The 19,534-nt window shown below is 38.1% G+C and overlaps 1 protein-coding gene across 3 annotated transcripts in view; it reads right to left on the reverse strand.

Annotated features, from left to right (window-relative positions):
* Positions 1 to 19,534, reverse strand: part of LOC133560884 (tetraspanin-5-like) — a 49,022-nt gene that overhangs the window by 28,185 nt on the left and 1,303 nt on the right. For all 3 annotated transcript variants that reach the window (XM_061913900.1, XM_061913899.1, XM_061913901.1), the window contains exons 2-4: positions 12,360 to 12,410; positions 6,106 to 6,252; positions 5,858 to 6,028 (exon numbers count right to left, since the gene is read on the reverse strand). In XM_061913900.1, coding sequence (XP_061769884.1) covers positions 5,858 to 6,028; positions 6,106 to 6,252; positions 12,360 to 12,410 — 369 coding nt within the window. The remainder of the gene's footprint in view (positions 1 to 5,857; positions 6,029 to 6,105; positions 6,253 to 12,359; positions 12,411 to 19,534) is intronic.

The raw sequence follows: 19,534 nt of genomic DNA on the forward strand, positions 1-19,534 counted from the left end.
TTCCAGCTTAAAAAATAACACAGTAAAGTTAGTGTAAAATGTACTTATTAAAATATTCATGGAGTTCAGATCTTTTTGAGGATTTGGTTTTTAAGATGTTCTGCAGTAAAACCCTAATAAAAGTGGTTTCAAGACAATTTCAAAGATGACTTATACTTTATGTTTCAGTCGACAGAATTTAATGTATTTTTGTCACTAAGATATTGAGGAATTTAGTTGACTAAAAGTAAATTAATTTAGATCATTGGTGTCAAACTCTGGCCCGCCGTTTAATTTCATTTGGCCCTTGAGGCAATATCAAATTAACATTAGAACTGGCCCGCCGGTAACACCACATTCACCACTAATACTCATAATTACCAACCCTCCCGATTTTCCCAGAGACTCCCAAAGTTTAGTGCCTTTCCCGAAAATCTCCCTGGGCAACCATTCTCCTGATTTCCAACCGGGCAACAATATTGGGAGCGTGCCTGAAAGGCACTGTCCTCTACAACATGCCGTCACGTCCTCTTTTCCTCCACATAAACAGTGTGCTGGGCAAGTCACATAAAATACGCGGCTTTCACACACACATACTTGGTCAACAGTCATACAGGTCACACTGAGTGTGGCCGAATAAACAACTGTAACATGGTTACAAATATGCGCCACACTGAGAACCCACACCAAACAAGAATGACAAAACACATTTCGGGAGCACACCCGCACCGTAACACAACAGAACAAATTCCTAGGAGCCCTTACAGCACTAACTCTTCCGGAATGCTACAATATACACCCCCCGCTACCACCAAACCCCGCCCACCTGATTTCAATTTTATTTTCGAATTTATTAGCCTGCGGAAAAAGTTAATGTTGATATTTACCTCAGAAGGCTGCAAATAGAAAAGAGGCATTAATTTTTTTAATTATGTTTTATTTAATATACCACTGATTTTTTTCGTTTGTTTTTTGAAAGTTGATTTTGCACTATTACGTTATATAAGCTCTGCCTGTTCCATGGGAGGAAGCCCGAGTACCCGGAGGGAACCCACGCAGTCATGGGGAGGACATGCAAACTCCACACAGAAAGATCCCGAGCCCGGGATTGAACCCAAGATTACTCAGGACCTTCGTATTGTGAGGCAGATGCAGTAACCCCTGTACCACTGTGCTCCCCTATTTAAGCCTTGCTTGTTCAATATTCATTGCAAAACTTGTTTGGGTCCCTATCAAAAGGTTAATTTGTTCAACCTTGGCCCGCGGCTTTGTTCAGTTTAAAATTTTGGCCCACTTTGTATTTGAGTTTGACACCCCTGATTTAGATGACCAAAACTAAAATACATTTTCATTATGGCGGAAAACAGATAAAACAATGACGGACAGCGGTTGAGGTATCCGGCGGGGCTGGATACTACAGCAAATGATATGAGGGGTCACAAGGGTTTATTCATGCAGCCAATCAATGTCATTAACAGAGGACAGACTTAATGAGGGGTCAATACGGCAGTGCTAACCTCATTTTTATCGTGAAACGATCAGAGAGTGGCACATCCATAGTTGGAGTAGAAATATGTAGATGGCACAAGCCTCATTGAGCTGCTATCCTATGGCGAGGCTTAGGGCATTCCGTGGTTACAGAAGCCACGGAAACTGAAACAAAGGAAGCCGGTCCATTGTCTGATAAGGTGTACAATGGCTGTACCACAAAGCTCATGAAAAACAAGTTTGTTGTTATTTTTATAATTGCATGTGGGCCAAATTACTTATATTAAAAGTAAAGCACACCGTGCACACATGATGTTAAAAGGAATACTCAGGGAGTTTGTGCGCGGGGAACATTGGACAAGACAAGTATGCTGCTTGCTGCTGGGAAATTAGCATAGCTTGTTGATTTTGACTTAAAATGTTAAGTGTGGAATTTAATGACTACGTGTCTATGGATGTTCGCATTTATCCAGGTCGTAATCTCTGGGTATTCAAAATTGAGGCACTTTCTTCTTCTTAACACTCTCCTAATTCTGACTCTATTTGAACCACATATAAGTTATTGCAATGTCTTATGGTGTAATACGTATCCCAGTTATCTTAAAAACTGGAAATCTTTCAGAAGAAAGTAATTCGTGTTCTATCATTGGCACAATCTTTGGGTAAAATCTTCTGAAGCTTACAGAGTGCAACAGATTCCACAGTGCTTAATTATGTATAACGTAGTATATGGATTAAATTCTAGACTCTGCCAGCTCATTCCAGTGACCACTACTTCTTATATATATAACATTAGAAGTAAACCTTTATCAAGAGGGAAAAATCGTCATCAAAAGTGCACAGGCTTTAGTATAGCCTGTAGAGCAGTGGTTCTCAAATGGGGGTACGCGTATCCCTGGGGGTACTTGAAGGTATGCCAAGGGGTACGTGAGATTTTTTTTTTAAATATTCTAAAAATAATAACAAATCAAAAATCCTTTAGAAATATATTTATTGAATAATACTTCAACAAACTATGAATAAAAGTTCATAAACTGTGAAAAGAAATGCAACTATGCAGTATTCAGTGTTGACAGCTAGATTTTTTGTGGACATGTTCCATAAATACTGATGTTAAAGATTTCTTTTTTTCTGAAGAAATGTTTAGAATTAAGTTCATGAATCCAGATGGATCTCTATTACAATCCCCAAAGAGGGCACTTTAAGTTGAGGATTACTTATATGTGTAGAAATCTTTATTTATAATTGAATCTCTTGTTTATTTTTCAACAAGTTTTCAGTTATTTTTATATCTTTTTTCCCAAATAATTCAAGAAAGACCACTACAAATGAGCAATATTTTGCACTGTTATACAATTTAATAAATCAGAAACTGATGACATAGTTCTGTATTTGACTTATTTATCTCTTTTTTTTTCAACAAAAAATGCTTTACTCTGATTAGGGGGTACTTGAATCAAAAAAATGTTCACAGGTGGTACATCACTGAAAAAAGGTTGAGAACCACTGCTGTAGAGGCCCGACGATCTGGAATAAGATTATTAACTATATAAAAGAATAACATTTTAAACATTTTTAAAAAGCGTTTCAAGCTAAATGTATTGCAACGTTATGCTTAGTACTTTTAACACACCCCTTATGGTTGAGGAATCCACATTAGTCGCATCATTTTGGTCATGTTTGATGAGATTATCACAGTCGCAAAATTTTGGTCATGTATGATGAGATTATCGCAGATCTTCAAGATGCAAGCTTTTAATCAAATTTGAATAATAAGATATTGAGACTGATTTGGTGGATTTAAAGATTCATTTTTTATTCATAAATGAAATTGTAAATGGGTATTTGGTGGGTAGATTTTGAAATGTATTGTATTGTATTTCTATATTAACGTATTTTTCGGAGTATAAATTACTCCGGAGTATAAATCGCACCTGCCAAAAATGCTTAATAAAGAAGGAAAAAAACATATGTAAGTCGCACTGGAGTATAAGTCGCATTTTTGGGGGAAAATTATTTGATAAAACCCAACACCAAGAATAGACATTTGAAAGGCGGTTTTAAAAAAAATAAAAAATAGTGAACAGGCTGAATAAGTGCATGAATAACCAACTAAGAACGTGCCTGGTATGTTAACGTAACATATTATGGTAAGAGTCACTCAAATAACTATAACATATAGAACATGCTATATGTTTATCAAACAATCTGTCACTCTTATCACTAAATTCCCTGAAATCTTATACGTCTAGTCTCTTACATGAATGAGCTAAATAATATTTGATATTTTACATTAATGTGTTAATAATTTCAAACATAAGTCGCTCCTGAGTATAAGTCGCACCCCCGACCAAACTACGAAAAAAACTGTGACTTATAGTCCGAAAAATACGGTATATGATGATGTATATTTTAACTGTGGGTCCCTGTCCACAAGCTGTGTGTGTTTAGAATTTTTGCAGAACAGACTCTAATATTAACAAAAGAAACAATAATGAAATACAAAGCTATGTCCGTCTGTGGATAAATAAATTCAATTGATCGCAACTGGACTGCAGGGTTTGTCCTAGAAGACGTTTCATCTCTCATCAGAGTAGACTTCATCAGTTCATGATCATACACTTAGATTGATCAGATCCAGTCTTATACTTAGATTGATCATATCTAGTCTCGTGGCTGGTGCCAAAACCCCAAATATTTATACTCCAAAAACTAGGAGGGTGTGCCTGGGCAAGGATGGTTTCGCCCTATCACAGTGAGAAAAACAACTGTTTTAATGTAAACAAACAATCTTAAGTGTCCAAGTCAACGACAGTCGATGTGTAATTTCCTCTCATTAGCATTGAGGTATTGTGTGGCAGAACGATCGCTGTGGATCGACTACTACCAGTCCAAAATAATCGGAATCCCCCACGTTAGCATTCCATTCAGTTGTAAACAAATGCACTAATGGCATTCTGGTCACCTTCTGCGAGCAGAATGTTTCTAACTCCTGTTATTTGTTGGATGCTAAATGGCAGAGTCTTAGTAATGCTTGAAAGGAGAGCGTTGTTTGTGGGAGACAGGTGTTGTCGCAGACCACCACTTCTGTTCAGGGATGTTTTTTCAACCTTGACAGCGATGTCTTCCCTCACTCTTTGGTACCATTCATCCTCCCTGTCCAGAATGTGTACATGTTTGATGTCAAAGGAATGCGTTTTTTCCCTGAGGTGCAGGTAGACAGCTGAATCTTGGACTAAAGAGTTTTCCCGCCTATGCTGTGTCATGCGTCGGCTTAGTGGTTGTTTTGTTTCCCCAATATATGAATCAGTGCATTCTTCATTACAGGTATGTCCGGTCTTTAGGATGCATCAGTCTCTGTCTCAGGGTGTCGTCTGGTTTGAAGTGTACCGGAATGTTGGGTTGGTTAAATATTCTTCTGAATTTTCTCACATAGACATGATACATTTGGAATGACAATATTTTTGCATCTGTCACCTTGTCCCTCCTCATCCACTCTGTTCTAGTTTTTTCTGGAACTGGATGCACATTTCACAAACGACCGGCTTGGGTACCCACACGTTTTGAGGCCGTCCCTCAAATGCCTATGCTCTTTGTCTTTGGCCTGGTAGGAACATTATCAGGTCTGTGTTGTAGGGTTCAGATAACGCTCAGTTTGTGTTCCAGTGGGTGGTGTGAGTCAAAAAGCAGGTATTGATCGGTATGTGTGGGTTTTTGGTAAACCACAACATGGAGGCCTCTGTTTTCTCCAATGTGGACATCACGGTCCAAAAAAAGACTCAATCTGACCAATCCAAGTCTAAGACTAGATATGACCAAAGTCTTCAAATATGAACTGATGAAGCCTACTCAGATCAGAAGCGAAACGTCTTTTAAGACAAACCAAATAGTCCAGTTGTGATCAATTGAATGCCCAATCTAACCAATCCAAGTCTAAGACTAGATATGACCAAAGTCTTCAAATATGAACTGATGAAGCCTACTCAGATGAGAAGCGAAATGTCTTTTAAGACAAACCAAATAGTCCAGTTGTGATTAATTGAATGCCCTGGGATTGAGGGCTATGTGTTTTAAGCACCATGTACTGTAGTTCAGTGGTCCCCAACCTTTTTGTATCCGCGGACCGGTCAACGCTTAATAATTTGGGGGGTGGGGGGGCTTTTTTTTTCTCTTTCTTCTTTGTCATGAAAAAGGGACGTTTTTGTCATGGAAAACATAGGTTTTTGTGGTTGGTGCACTAATTGTAAGTGTATATTGTGTTTTTTATGTTGATTTAATAAAAATAAAAATAAAAAATTAATTTTTTATTTTTTTTCAATAAAAAGTTCTTCTGCGGCCCGTGGTTGGGGACCACTGCTGTAGTTCATTTAACAAGAAGAGTGACACTTACGTATTCCTGAGTGAAATCAATAAGGTTTTGCAGGTCGATGTCGTCGCGGTACGCCCGGATGTTGTTGTTAATGAACAAGTTGAGCTGGTCTTTGATCCAGTCCTTGAAGACGAAGGCTAGAATTCCCGTGGTCAACTCCAGGAAGAAGATGATTCCCAGAAATACGGAAAACTGCGGTAATTAGCAGAACATTTTAATTGTATCATTATGTCCATTCATAATTCATAATTGAATGGAGTGCCACGTACAAATTTGAGCAGGAAAGTGTTTTCCCGCAGGGCTCCGATGCATCCTGCAAAACCCAGGATGAACATAACTCCCCCCACCACCATGAAGAGCCACACCGGGTCCAAACCCCCGAGGTCAGTAATGGACGAAATGTTGGACAGAACCCCCTAGGAGACACAAAGACAAAGTATCTTAACAAAAACCTTACATTTACTCTTTCTTCCTATTACACAATTTATTTAACAAACATGTTATTAAATGATTACTACATAATATTAAATGTATGTAAAATAAACAACAAACATATAATACAACAAAACAAATGTTGACCATTATATGTTTTACTATTTTACATTCTAATAAAAAGATTAAAGGCTGTGTATATATAAGGTTTGAACAAATGTTTATCAAAAATGTTTAGTAACTACAAAAAAAAGTCAGTGATGTAAAATGTTTTCTGTGTAAAGTTTATTTTGTAGGAATATATTTAAACTTTTTATTTTTTTGCTAATATTGATTTTTTTTTTTTAACCCTTTGATGCATAACATATCCACACCCCTTTTAATGCACAACGTGGGTCAAAAATGACCCGCATCAATTTCCCATATTATTTCATGCTGCCTGAGTGTTTCTTTGCTGTATCTTTTGAAATCAATGTATTTTATAATTTAATAATTCAATTATTCTTTAAAAATCTTGTTTTTGATTACCACAAATCATTATTTATATTTTTCCTACTATACTTAATGAAGAAAAGTATTTTTTGTAATACTACATCAAGTTTACACACATGGGTCAAAAATGGATGAAGGCATATTAAAATAATATTTTACTTCAAATGCCTGTTTTAGATGTGATTCGGGCCAAACAATCATACATTTATTATTTGAAACCTGGTTATTTGTCATTTTGGCAAACATCTGGCAGTAACAAAAATAAACTTGTGAATTATCCATCCATCCATCCATCCATCCATGTTCTACCGCTTTTGGGGTCGCGGGGGGCGCTGGCGCCTATCTCAGCTACAATCGGGCGGAAGGCGGGGTACACCCTGGACAAGTCGCCACCTCATCGCAGTCTTGTGAATTAGACCAACGTAAAATAAAATAGTCAATTCAGTTCTTATGATTCTTTTATTCTTTATTAGTTAGTTATCCAAAGACATGCACCTGGGGATAGGTTGATTGGCAACACTAAATCGGCCCTATTGTTTGAATGTGAGTGTGAATGTTGTCTGTCTATCTGTGTTGGCCCTGCGATGAGGTGGCGACTTGTCCATGGTGTACGCCGCCTTCCGCCCGACTGTAGCTGAGATAGGTGCCAGGGCCCCCCGTGACCCCAAAAGGGAATAAGCGGTAGAAAATGGATGGATAGTTAGTTATCAGATTCCTCACATGTAGCACACATTACCATTATGCGTTTGTGCTCCTTGCACACAGGCGTCTTGCACTGCGAACACCAGCTGACTTTTCTGTCTTTGGCAGATGGGAAGATCGCACACCTCTTCCTCTTCGCCGCACCCTTCTGTCTTATGTCCTCTTCTGGTTGGGTGGTGACTATGGTTTGTTTTTCTATCCTGCATCTTCCCATTGCCTCTATGATACGCTTTTGGAGTGTGGGCGTGCCCTCCATGCTGCTCTTCATATGTGGCATGACCAGCTCTTTACCCAGGTCCTTGATGAATAGTCGGCGTGCATTGGTGACACCACCCATGTAACCAGGGTGTTCTGTAGTGAAGTTGGTGTAAGCATTGAGGGTGGCAATATCCAGCATATTGTACCATAGCACCATGGGCCACCTCCGTGTTCTCCGCTTGCATGTGTAGGTGCCAACCATCTGATCTGTTGTGTACACTCCTCTTTTGTTCTGTTGTAGTACAGTATCACTTCTGGTTTCTTCTTCTGACTGTCATCCACTGCTTTGTCATCATGCATTGTGCTCAGAAGGACAACAGCCTTTCCTTTCTTCTGCACATGGCTCACCATGGTCATGTTGCCTATATCCGAATTCTGAGCTATGAATCATCCGTGATTTGCATGGCTTCATGATAGGTGGTATGTCTGGTTTGTTCTGACAAAGAGTCCCAACAATAGTCAGGTTCTTCTCAAGGAGCTTCTCAGCCAGAGGGACACTGGTGAAGAAGTTGTCCATTGTGATGTTGCGACCTAACCCTAAATTATGATTTTAGCTGAACAAAAACATGATATTTACCAAATATATGTGATAGTAAACGATAAAATACAGTTATTTGAAATATATAGCAAAGCAACGCTCAGGCTAACATGAAATAACATAGAAAATAGATGTTGGTCATTTTTGACCCATGTTGTGCATTGGAAGGGTAGTAATACAAAAATCAATTTTATTCAAAAAGTATGAAGAGAAAGAATAAAATAATGTTTAATGACCAAAAACAAGTTAATTGAGGAATACCTGGAATACTGAAAGATTACATTCAATTATTGCAAAGAAACAGATAATAAAAACTTGGTTGGGTCACATTTGACCCATGTTATGCATCAAAGGGTTAATCTATATTCACAGAGCACCATCCTGTCATATTTGTGTTTCTTGTACTTTTTGGGTGCAATGAACTTGACAATCAAAATACTTTATAATAATTAGATAGTACTTTATTTATTAATCACAATATAAATAATTTTTCATGCTATTTTTTTTTTTAAATCTTTGCATGGTTTGCTGTGTTTGTATTTGTTTTTGTTACAGTAGCTTATTTTGTTGAAAATGTTGAGAATTGTTTGCCATTGTACCTAACGTTTTTAAAATTGACCAGTTCCAAAAAAAGCTAAAGACTTTTTAATGATTCTTATTAAATAATATAATTATTTACATTTTGATAATCAGGTGCCAGCAACTCATACAGGAGTTTGTACAAATTAATACAGATATTTCAATTCAAGTGGTCCCTAAAAAAGTCTCTTACTGCTGTTACTGCTTCACTCACAAGACCAGCTGGGCTCATCAATTCATCTCCGATCAGTTTAAAAAGTGCAACATTTTACATTTCAATGTTATTATCAATTTACCGTATTTTCTGGACCATATGACGCACTAGATTATAAGGCGCACTGCCGATGAGCAGATCTATTCAGGTCTATTTTCAAAAAGGAGTCATATTATGATTTTTTTCAAAATGTAAAACACTTCCTTGTGGTTTACAAAACATGTATTGTTGGTTCCTTGGTCAAACCACTTTCTGACAGTCGCTTCAGGATGCGCCGTTTTGTGGGCAGTCTTATTTACATGGCTCACCTTCAACAGCGTCTTTTCTCCATCATCTTTGTTGTAGCGGTGTAGCGTGCAAGGACGGGAGTGGAAGAAGTGTCAAAAGATGGAGCTAACTGTTTTAATGACATTCCGACTTTACTTAAATCAACAACGGAGCAGCATCTCGTCATCCGTGGCTCACTAGTGCAACAACAACGCTAGAAATGCGTCCCGTGAAAAAACGTCCGACTGGAACTCTCTAATAACTTAAGTTTCGTGGGTGAATAATGTAAACACACTACAATTGTAGTTTTTAGCGCTTCCATACTGAGATATAAGTTAGAACTTTACATTACTTTATATTAGAAATGGCAACAGCAGAGTGTTGAATGCGCTACAACAAAAAGGTAGTGAAAAAGAAGAAGCTTATCGATTACGGCATTGGCAAGGACTACAGTGGCGGATGTTTGCAAATTTTCAGGACTTGTGCAGATCTTATCACATCAGCAGGTACCTGAAAGTAATTTTTTGCATAATATTGCGAAACAAAACGCCAGATAATATTGTCAATAATAATACGGTCAATAAAGTAAAGTAAAGTTAAAATACCAATGATTGTCACACACACACACTAGATGTGGCAAAATTATTCTCTGCATTTGACCCATCACCCTTGATCACTCCCTGGGAGGTGAGGGGAGCAGTGGGCAGCAGCGATGCCCTTCGCGGGAATCATTTTTGGTGATTTAACCCCCAATTCCAACCCTTAATGCTGAGTGCCAAGCAGGGAGGTAACGGGTCACTTTGTTACAGTCCTTGGTATGACTCGGCTGGGGTTTGAACTCACGACCTACCGATCTCAGGGCGGACACTCTAACCACTAGGCCACTGAGTAGGCCTAGTTAGTAGGCAATAGAGATACGCGGATAGGCAATTATATCATCTGCAACCGCATCACTTAAGTCGTCATCCACCCGCACCAACATTTTATCAAAACCGCAAGCGCTCACCACCCGCCCGTTTTTATATATCAGGGTTCGGCAACCTTCAACACTCAAAAAGCTATTTTGACCCGTATCACAGAGTAAAGAAGACAATGGGAGCCGCAACCATTCTCGCGAATATCTGCTGGTACTCATCCAGATAACGAGAATAAGGGTGTGGTATGAAGACATTGCCTTTGTCGCCTTCAACAACACGTACAAAAACTGTTTGCCAGTCCAGCAACTTGTTGTATGCAGCTTCCGCAGACACTCGTACAAGATTGAAAGGCATACTGGGTGATACAGAGTACACTGATGGTTGTGATATAAACAATTTTAACATTCTTACTAATATGCGCCACGCTGTGAAGCCACACCAAACAAGAATGACAAACACAATTCGGGAGAACATCCTCACAGTAACAACATAAACGCAACACAACAAATACCCAGAATCCTTTGCATCCATGACTCTTCCTGAATATATTTTACACCCCCGCGCCCCCAACCCCGCCTACCTTACCGACGTACGGGGGTGTGTGGGGGCGGCGGGGTTTGGTGCTAGCGGGGTGTATAATATAGTCAGGAAGAGTCATGGATGCAAAGGATTCTGGGTATTAGTTCTGTTGCGTTTATGTTGTGTTACTGTGAGGATGTTCTTCCGAAATGTGTTTGTCATTCTTGTTCGGTGTGGCTTCACAGCGTGGCGCATATTAGTAAGAGTGTTAAAATTGTTTATATCACAACCATCAGTGTACTCTGTATCACCCAGTATGCGTTGCAGTCGTGTGCGTGTGTCAGCGGAAGCCACATACAACATGTTGCTGGACTGGCAAGCTATTTGGACATGTTGTAGAAGGCGTCAAACGCAATGGCTTCATAGCACGCCCTAATCCTTGTTAACTGGGTGACTGCCAGCAGATATTTACGGGAATGTTTGCGGCTCCTGTTGTCTTCTTTACTTTGTGACACGGGTCAAAATGGCTCTTTGAGTGGTAAAGGTTGTCGATCCCTGAACCATGTATATCAAATATTTCCAAATGGTTCAACCGCCACCCGCCCGAATCTATTTAAAATCAATTTTTTCATCATGTCACCCGCCCGACCCGCGGTTTATCCGCGGACTCTGCGGATGAGACCACAAACCGCGCATCTCTAGTAGGCAATATACACACACCATAGTAATTCTTGTATCTCTGACTACGGTAGTCGTAATGGGCCGACAGTCCATCAAGCGGTGCGGCATCAAAGTCATACTAAAACATTTTGACAGATTTTTGAGTGCAGTGTGTAATGTTCTTTATTTTCAATGGAACATTTAAAGTTTTGGTGTTGTTTACTGGCATCATATTGCAGTCTACACATATCTGTGTGACTTATATCTATCTACTAGTCGCACTTATAATTTCACAATATACCAAATAAAATTGCTTTGTGGTCAATAATCACAACCGGAATTATTCCGTACATTAGGCGCACCGGGTTATAATGCGCAGTGTCGATTTTTGCAAAAATTAAAGGATTTTAAGTGCGCCTTATTGTCCAAAAAATACGGTACACTTGAAGAAACGGTAATGTATGTGCAGTAATGTAATTTTGCAGCACAAGTAAAGTACAAGTTCACTTGCAATTCCTTCTTCACTTTAAAATGGCACTTTTGAGACTTGAGACAGTTAAAGTTTAAAAACTGTCCAATTTAGAAGTTTGCATTTATAGCATGTTTATGATGAGGAGTAATAGTAAAGTACATTTGTATTTCATAACAGAGTTTCATCATTTCAGTGATGATTTAAATTAAGAACCCTATGAATAGAAGTCGAAATAATTGTGGAACTTGATGCCCACCTGGTCACAGCAGATATTGACGGTTGTATTGTGGCCAACCGACAGCACACCTGTGCAATCATCATGCTGTTGAATCAGCATCTTGACGTGCCACAACACAGATTTAGTATTTGAGAGAAATATATATTTTGTGTACATACAAAGAAAATAATATCAGATTTCATGAAAAATGGGATCAAAAACTAAAAAGTGTTCAATCAAAGAAAGTCGGACTCACCTTCTCACTCCATGCCCACAGTCCGATGCCAACCAAGGCCATGCCGAGCAACTGCAAAATAAGAGGACACATTATAAACTTTGGAAAAAATATTTTTATTCTCAAAAGACTACGACACACATTTCCTGAGAAAAAAAAAATCTTAAGAGTGATTTTTAATGTGGAAAAAAAACCATTTATATTTAATCTTTTTTTTTTTAAACAAACCTTTAGTCAAAAAATACCTGTCTCTTGAACTTGTGAATGTAATGACTCTTGAAAAAATATGATTTATAAACTCTACAAACATGAATAAATGGAAACTAATTTGGAAGCCTTTACTGACATATTACATCATAACTTATAGACATTTTAAAAAAGTGTTGTATATTTTTTGTTGTGGGACGGCGTGGCGCAGTGGAAGAGTGGCCGTGCGCAACCCGAAGGTCCCTGGTTCAATCCCCACCTAGTACCAACCTCGTCACGTCCATTGTGTCCTGAGCAAGACACTTCACCCTTGCTCCTGATGGGTGCTGGTTTGCGCCTTGCATGGCAGCTCCCTCCATCAGTGAGCGAATGTGTGTGTGAATGGGTAAATGTGGAAGTAGTGTCAAAGCGCTTTGAGTACCTTGAAGGTAGAAAAGCGCTATACAAGTACAACCCATTTATCATTTTATCTATAATTCCTTTTTTTATTATTGTTATTGTTCCCACAATACTATTGCTTTTTTGAGTCACTTTTGATATGGTTTTATCACGGTTGACTTGCTTTTTTTGTGCCTTTTTTTTTTTTTTTTACACATCTGTCAATGTAAACAAAAATGTGACTTTCTTCTTCTTTTTTAAGTGTGAACGGTGGAGAGGTCCCCCGTGAGGTGATCAAGTGATCACTTCCTGAGGATCCTTGATGCCGAGGAATATTCATCCATCTTGCTATCTGAATCATCTGCTGATCCTGAGCCAGATAAACAATATCTGGGTACTTTTTCCTAATAAAGTCAATACTTTAAACTTTGAGTTGTTAAAGCCAAAGTGCACCTCTCTCATCAAGTGTGTATGTGTGCATGTATGAAGGGTCTGAGTGAGCAAAGTATGATTGTCAAATGTGATTTTAACCATAAAATTCAATAAAATATATTTGCAAATACATATTTAAAAAAATTGTACCTTAAAACAGTGGTCCCCAACCTTTTTTGCACCACAAACCAGTTTAATGTAGGTATTATTTTCAGGGACCGGCTTCCCACTTGTGAAAAGTACAACTCACTATAAAGGCTGAATTAGTGTTAACTCTGGGCTTGTTTCTTTGCAATAAAATTCTGATGGAAATCAGCCTGATTTGGCTACAATCTGTCCCATTTATATTTGATATGTTTATTAATGTGCATTGTATCATGTCACAAAGTTATAACAAATGGCAACTTCCTATGAGGAGTTTTATTGTACATCTATAAACAAGCGCATTAGTGTGTCGAGTGCACAGGTGTCAAACTCAAGGCCCGCGGGCCAGATCTGGTCCTCCACGTCATTTTATATGGCCCGCAAAAGCCTGGAAATAATGTCAATAAATTACCTTATATTTTCTTTCTTTACTTTCTTATTTTCTTACTAAAAGGTATAAGGTTTTTTTTTCTAGTTTGACAGGGAAAAAAAATAGTGTCCAATATTGCAACAAACACTCCATCCATCCATTTTCTACCGTGTATCCCTTTCGGGGTCGCGGGGGGTGCTGGAGCCTATCTCAGCTGCAATCGGGCGGAAGGTAGGGTACACCCTATTATATTATCTAACTTTGTTGGTCAAAATCCAAATAAATGATTAAATATCTGCTTAACTTATGGTTTCGTAGCAAGTTAACCATCAAATTGTACACTATAAAAATAACCAATAGATTTTACTGTAAAATTCAGGGAGATTTTTACAGCATATTACTGTGAGTTGGAAAAAAAAAACAATCAATGTTTGTTTTTTTACAGTAAAATTCTGTCGACTGAGCTGTCAGTTTTGTTTTGTCCACGGTTGATGATTTTAAGGTACCACTTTTTCCTATGGTAAAAAAACTGGCAGCTGAGTTGCCAAAATGAAAATTAAACAGTGGCACTGTATTTATATCTACAGTAATATGTTGTTAAAGGCCTACTGCAATGAGATTTTCTTATTTAAACGGGGATAGCAGGTCCATTCTATGTGTCATACTTGATCATTTTGCGATATTGACATATTTTTGCTGAAAGGATTTAGTAGAGAACATCGACGATAAAGTTCGCAACTTTTGGTCGCTAATAAAAAAGCCTTCCCTGTACCGGAAGTAGCAGATGATGTGCGCATGACGTCACGGGTTGTGGAGTTTCTCACATCCTCACATTGTTTACAATCATAGCCACCAGCAGCGAGAGCGATTTGGACCGAGAAAGCAACAATTTCCCCATTAATTTGAGCGAGGATGAAAGATTCGTGGATGAGGATAGTGAGAGTGAAGGACTACAAAAAAAATGAAAAAATTAAAAAATAAATCTAAAAAAAGGCGAGGGCAGTGGGAGCGATTCAGATGTTATTAGACACATTTACTAGGATAATTGTGGGAAATCCCTTATCTGATTATTGTGTTACTAGTGTTTTATGAGATTATATGGTACTTGAAAGTCGGAGGGGTGTGGCCACAGGTGTGGTGACCGCCAGTGTCTCCGGTGGGAGGAGGTAATAGTCCGCAGCTGCAGGAGGACGCAAGCTCCACTCATGTCTACGGTAAGAGCCGACTTATTAGCACAATTTTCTCACCGAACCTGCCGGTTGACATGTGGTCGGGAACCATGTTCGCTTGACCGCTCTGTTCCATAGTAAAGCTTAACCTTCGGGAATGTAAACAAGGAAACACCGGCTGTGTTTGTGTTGCTAAAGGCAGCTGCAATACACCGCTTCCCATCTACATCTTTCTTCTTTGACTTCTCCATTATTAATTGCACAAATTGCAAAAGATTCAGCAACACAGAAGTCCAGAATACTGTGTAATTATGCGATTAAACCAGACTACTTATAGCTATGATCGGGCTGGAAGAACATGTCCACTACAACCGGTGACGTCACAAGCACGGGTCATCATACGCCTCATCATTCCCCAACGTTTTCAACAGGAAACTTTGCGGGAAATTTAAAATGGCAATTTAGTCAACTAAACCGGCCGTATTGGCATGTGTTGCAATGTTAACATTTCATCATTGATGTATAAACTATCAGACTGCGTGGTCGGTAGTAGTGGGTTTCAGTAGGCCTTTAAAATAATAATAATAAAATAACATCATATATTTTACAGTAAAAGTCTGGCAACTTGGCTGCCAGACTGTAAAAAAAGAGTGGTCAAATCCACAGATTTTTGTTACTCTTTACATTATTTAAAAAAAATATTTAAAGTAATACGCAAATTCATTAATTGTTTACTGTTACAAGCGGCCCTCTATTGGCAGCCATGACTGCGGTGTGGCCCTCAATGAAAACAAGTTTGACACGCCTGGTTTAGTGGGACAGGCCAATGTTAAGTCAGGAGAAAATACAGTACTTTATAAATCATTTAATGTTTCTCTCCGGCCCCGTAGCAAATGCGTCACGGACCCGTGGTTGGGGATCACTGCCTTAATTTTTTTTATTTTCCCTTTAATTTTTCCACCCCAACTTTTTTCCCATAATATTAACCCTTGTGTGGTGTTCCGGTCCGTGGGAAAAATGATACAATGAAGAAAAATGATACAATTAATTAATTTTTCAAACCTAGGCTCACTGACTTTGGCTCATTTTCTATGAAGAACATATATCAGACTACATATTTAATGACCACACACACTATACACCCCCCTACACATTTCTATTACATATAAGATGTCCGGGTCCACTGGACACGGGGCTAATAGAAGTGTAGAAATTGATGTTCTGTGTGCCACACGCACACACAAACACAAACACACACACACACACACACACACACACACACACACACACACACACACACACACACACACACACACACACACACACACACACACAGCAAGCCTAGACAAGAGAAGGACAGAGTGTAGGTACACAGAATATCAGAGGGTCAAATGTGCGAGAAAATGAGAGCAGACAGTGTTGACAAACAATGCTGCAAATAGGGCTGGGCGATATATCGATATACTCGATATATCGCGGGTTTGTCTCTGTGCGATAAAGAAAATGACTTTATCGTGATATTCGAGTATACGTTCTCACGCAGTTGCTTTTAGCTGCTGGCCTTACACTGCATGCGTTTCCCACTCTTTCTTGTCTCTCCTTCTCACAGCCACAAGCGCACCTTCTTACATATGTCACATACGTACACGCCCTTGCGGAGCAGAGAAGTAGCAGCATGGGTAACGTTAGCTGTGGTGCGAGTGGTAATACGAGAGAAAGAAGGTGCGAATCTGGTAACAAATGAAGGAAGAATTCCCAAGAAAAACAGCATCGTCTGGCGGTGGTCTGGCTTCAAGTGGGAATATATCGAACAGACTACCGTATTTTGTCAAGTATGCGGCAAAAGTGTTGCTATCAAAAGTAGCATCACTGCTAATATGTAGCATTATTTGAAAAGTCACCTGCTCGAGAATAAAGAGTGCTTACTGCGCATGTCAACATCTCCATTCAGTGCCACACGCCCACGCCATCAAAATGCTTAGGCAAACATTTCCAGATCAATTCCGTATGAAAAAAATTGTCAACAACAAAAGGAGATAATGTCCGCAATAACCTACCACATAGCGATTTGATTTCCTATTATGCAGCTCATTTTTATTTGAAAGATATTGAAATCTATTCTGTGACATCATGGAATATTTTAAACTATTGTAGTGGCGTTCTGTACAAAAAGTTCACTTTAATTTAGTGTTGTTTTGATATGTCATCTTAGTGAAATCATGCACAAAAGTGCACTCATAGCTTGTTTTAAAATGTCTCTGACAATCTTGCACTTTCTGTTTTGAAATGGCATGAATGTTTGTGCCACTGCTTAATAACTGTTTAATAAATACAGTTTTGGTCATTTAACTTAATTGTGATTTCCCTCTATGCATGAAAGTTTACAATGAGCATATATTTATGCAGTATGAACAAGAATGTTTTAATGTAGACACATAGAATCATCATACTGGTGTGATTATATGCATCGAGTGTTCATTCAAGGCTAAGGCAAAATACCAAGATACATATCGTGTATCGCGATATGGCCTAAAAATATCGAGATATTAAAAAAAAGGCCATATTGCCCAGCCCCAGTTGCAACCTTGTGATCCAGAAACTGGCAGAGAAATTTTCCGTGCAACGTTCATATTGTTGTTACGTTGTTGTGGCTTTTAATGACTCACAATCAAACACTTTTACGTTAAAATACTGAACAGATGTTTTTTGGGATAAGGTAAACATATATCCATCCATCCATTTTCTACCGCTTATTCCCTTTCGGGGTCGCGGGGGGCGCTGGCGCCTATCTCAGCTACAATCGGGCGGAAGGCGGGGTACACCCTGGACAAGTCGCCACCTCATCCCAGGGCCAACACAGAAAGACAGACAACATTCACACTCACATTCACACACTAGGGCCAATTTAGTGTTTCCAATCAACCTATCCCCAGGTGCATGTCTTTGGAAGTGGGAGGAAGCCGGAGTACCCGGAGGGAACCCACGCATTCACGGGGAGGACATGCAAACTCCACACAGAAAGATCCTCAGCCTGGATTTGAACCCAGGACTGCAGGACCTTCGTATTGTGAGGCAGACGCACTAACCCCTCTGCCACCGTTCAGTATTTTAACATAAAAGTGTTTGATTCTGAGGCTTCAACAGCCACAAAATGCCAGCCGGCCTTTGTGGGTTGTGATTACTGTATAAATGTATTTATGTATTAATATATTTTAACACTATGTATGTATTTGTACTTAATGTATTTGATTAATGCATTAATGTATCTTAACACTTTTATGTTAAAATACTGAACAGATGTTTACCTTATCCCAATAAACAACTGTTCAGTATTTTTAACGTAAAAGTGTTTGATTTACGTATTAATTAATTTATATATTAATGTATTTTAACACTATGTATGCACTTGGATTTTATGTATTTGATAAATATATTAATGTATTTTAACATTTTTATGTTAAAATACTGAACAGATGTTTACCTTATCCCAATAAATATCTGTTCAGTATTTTAACGTAAAAGTGTTTGATTGTGAGGCATTAAAAGCCACAAAATGCAACGGTCCATCAGACCCAGAAACGCTGGCTGAGTAACAACAATATGAACATTACACAAGGGTTAAAGCAGGGGTCACCAACCTTTTTGAAACCAAGAGCTACTTCTTGGGTACTGATTAACGCGAAGGGCTACCAGTTTGATACACACTTGAATAAATTGCCAGAAATAGCCAATTTGATCTATTTACCTTTAACTCTATGTTATTATTAATAATTAATGATATTTTTCTTTGTGGAAACACTGATCATCTTAATGAGTTTTCACAATAAATATGTATAGAAAAAGATAAATGTAAAAAAAAAAGGGGGTATTTCTGTCTGTCATTCCGTTGTACATTTTTTTTCCTTCTACGGAAAGTTTTTTGTAGGGAATAAATGATGAAAAAAACACATAATTGAACGGTTTAAAAGAGGAGAAAACACGAAAAAAAAATTAAATTACATCTTGAAACATAGTTTATCGTCAATTTCCACTCTTTAAAATTCAAAATTCAACAAAAAAAAAAGAAAAGAAAAACAAGCTAATTCAAATATTTTTGAAAAAATTAAAAAAAGAATTTATGGAACATCATTAGTCATTTTTCCTAATTAAGATTATTTTTAGAATTTTGATGACATGTTTTAAATAGGTTAAAATCCAATCTGCACTTTGTTAGAATATATAGCAAATTGGACCAAGCTATATTTCTAACAAAGACAAATCATTATTTCTTATACATTTTCCAGAACAAAAAATGAAAAAGAAAATTCAAAAGACTTTGAAATAAGATTTAAATTTGATTCTACAGATTTTTTAGATTTGCCCGAATAATTTTTTTGAATTTTAATCATAAGTTTGAAGAAATATTTCACAAATATTATTTGTCGAAAAAACAGAAGCTAAAATGAAGAATTAAATTAAAATGTATTTATCATTCTTTACAATAAAAAACAAATACT

The sequence above is a fragment of the Nerophis ophidion genome, linkage group LG10 (assembly GCF_033978795.1).
Source record: "Nerophis ophidion isolate RoL-2023_Sa linkage group LG10, RoL_Noph_v1.0, whole genome shotgun sequence".
Classification (NCBI taxonomy): domain Eukaryota; kingdom Metazoa; phylum Chordata; class Actinopteri; order Syngnathiformes; family Syngnathidae; genus Nerophis; species Nerophis ophidion.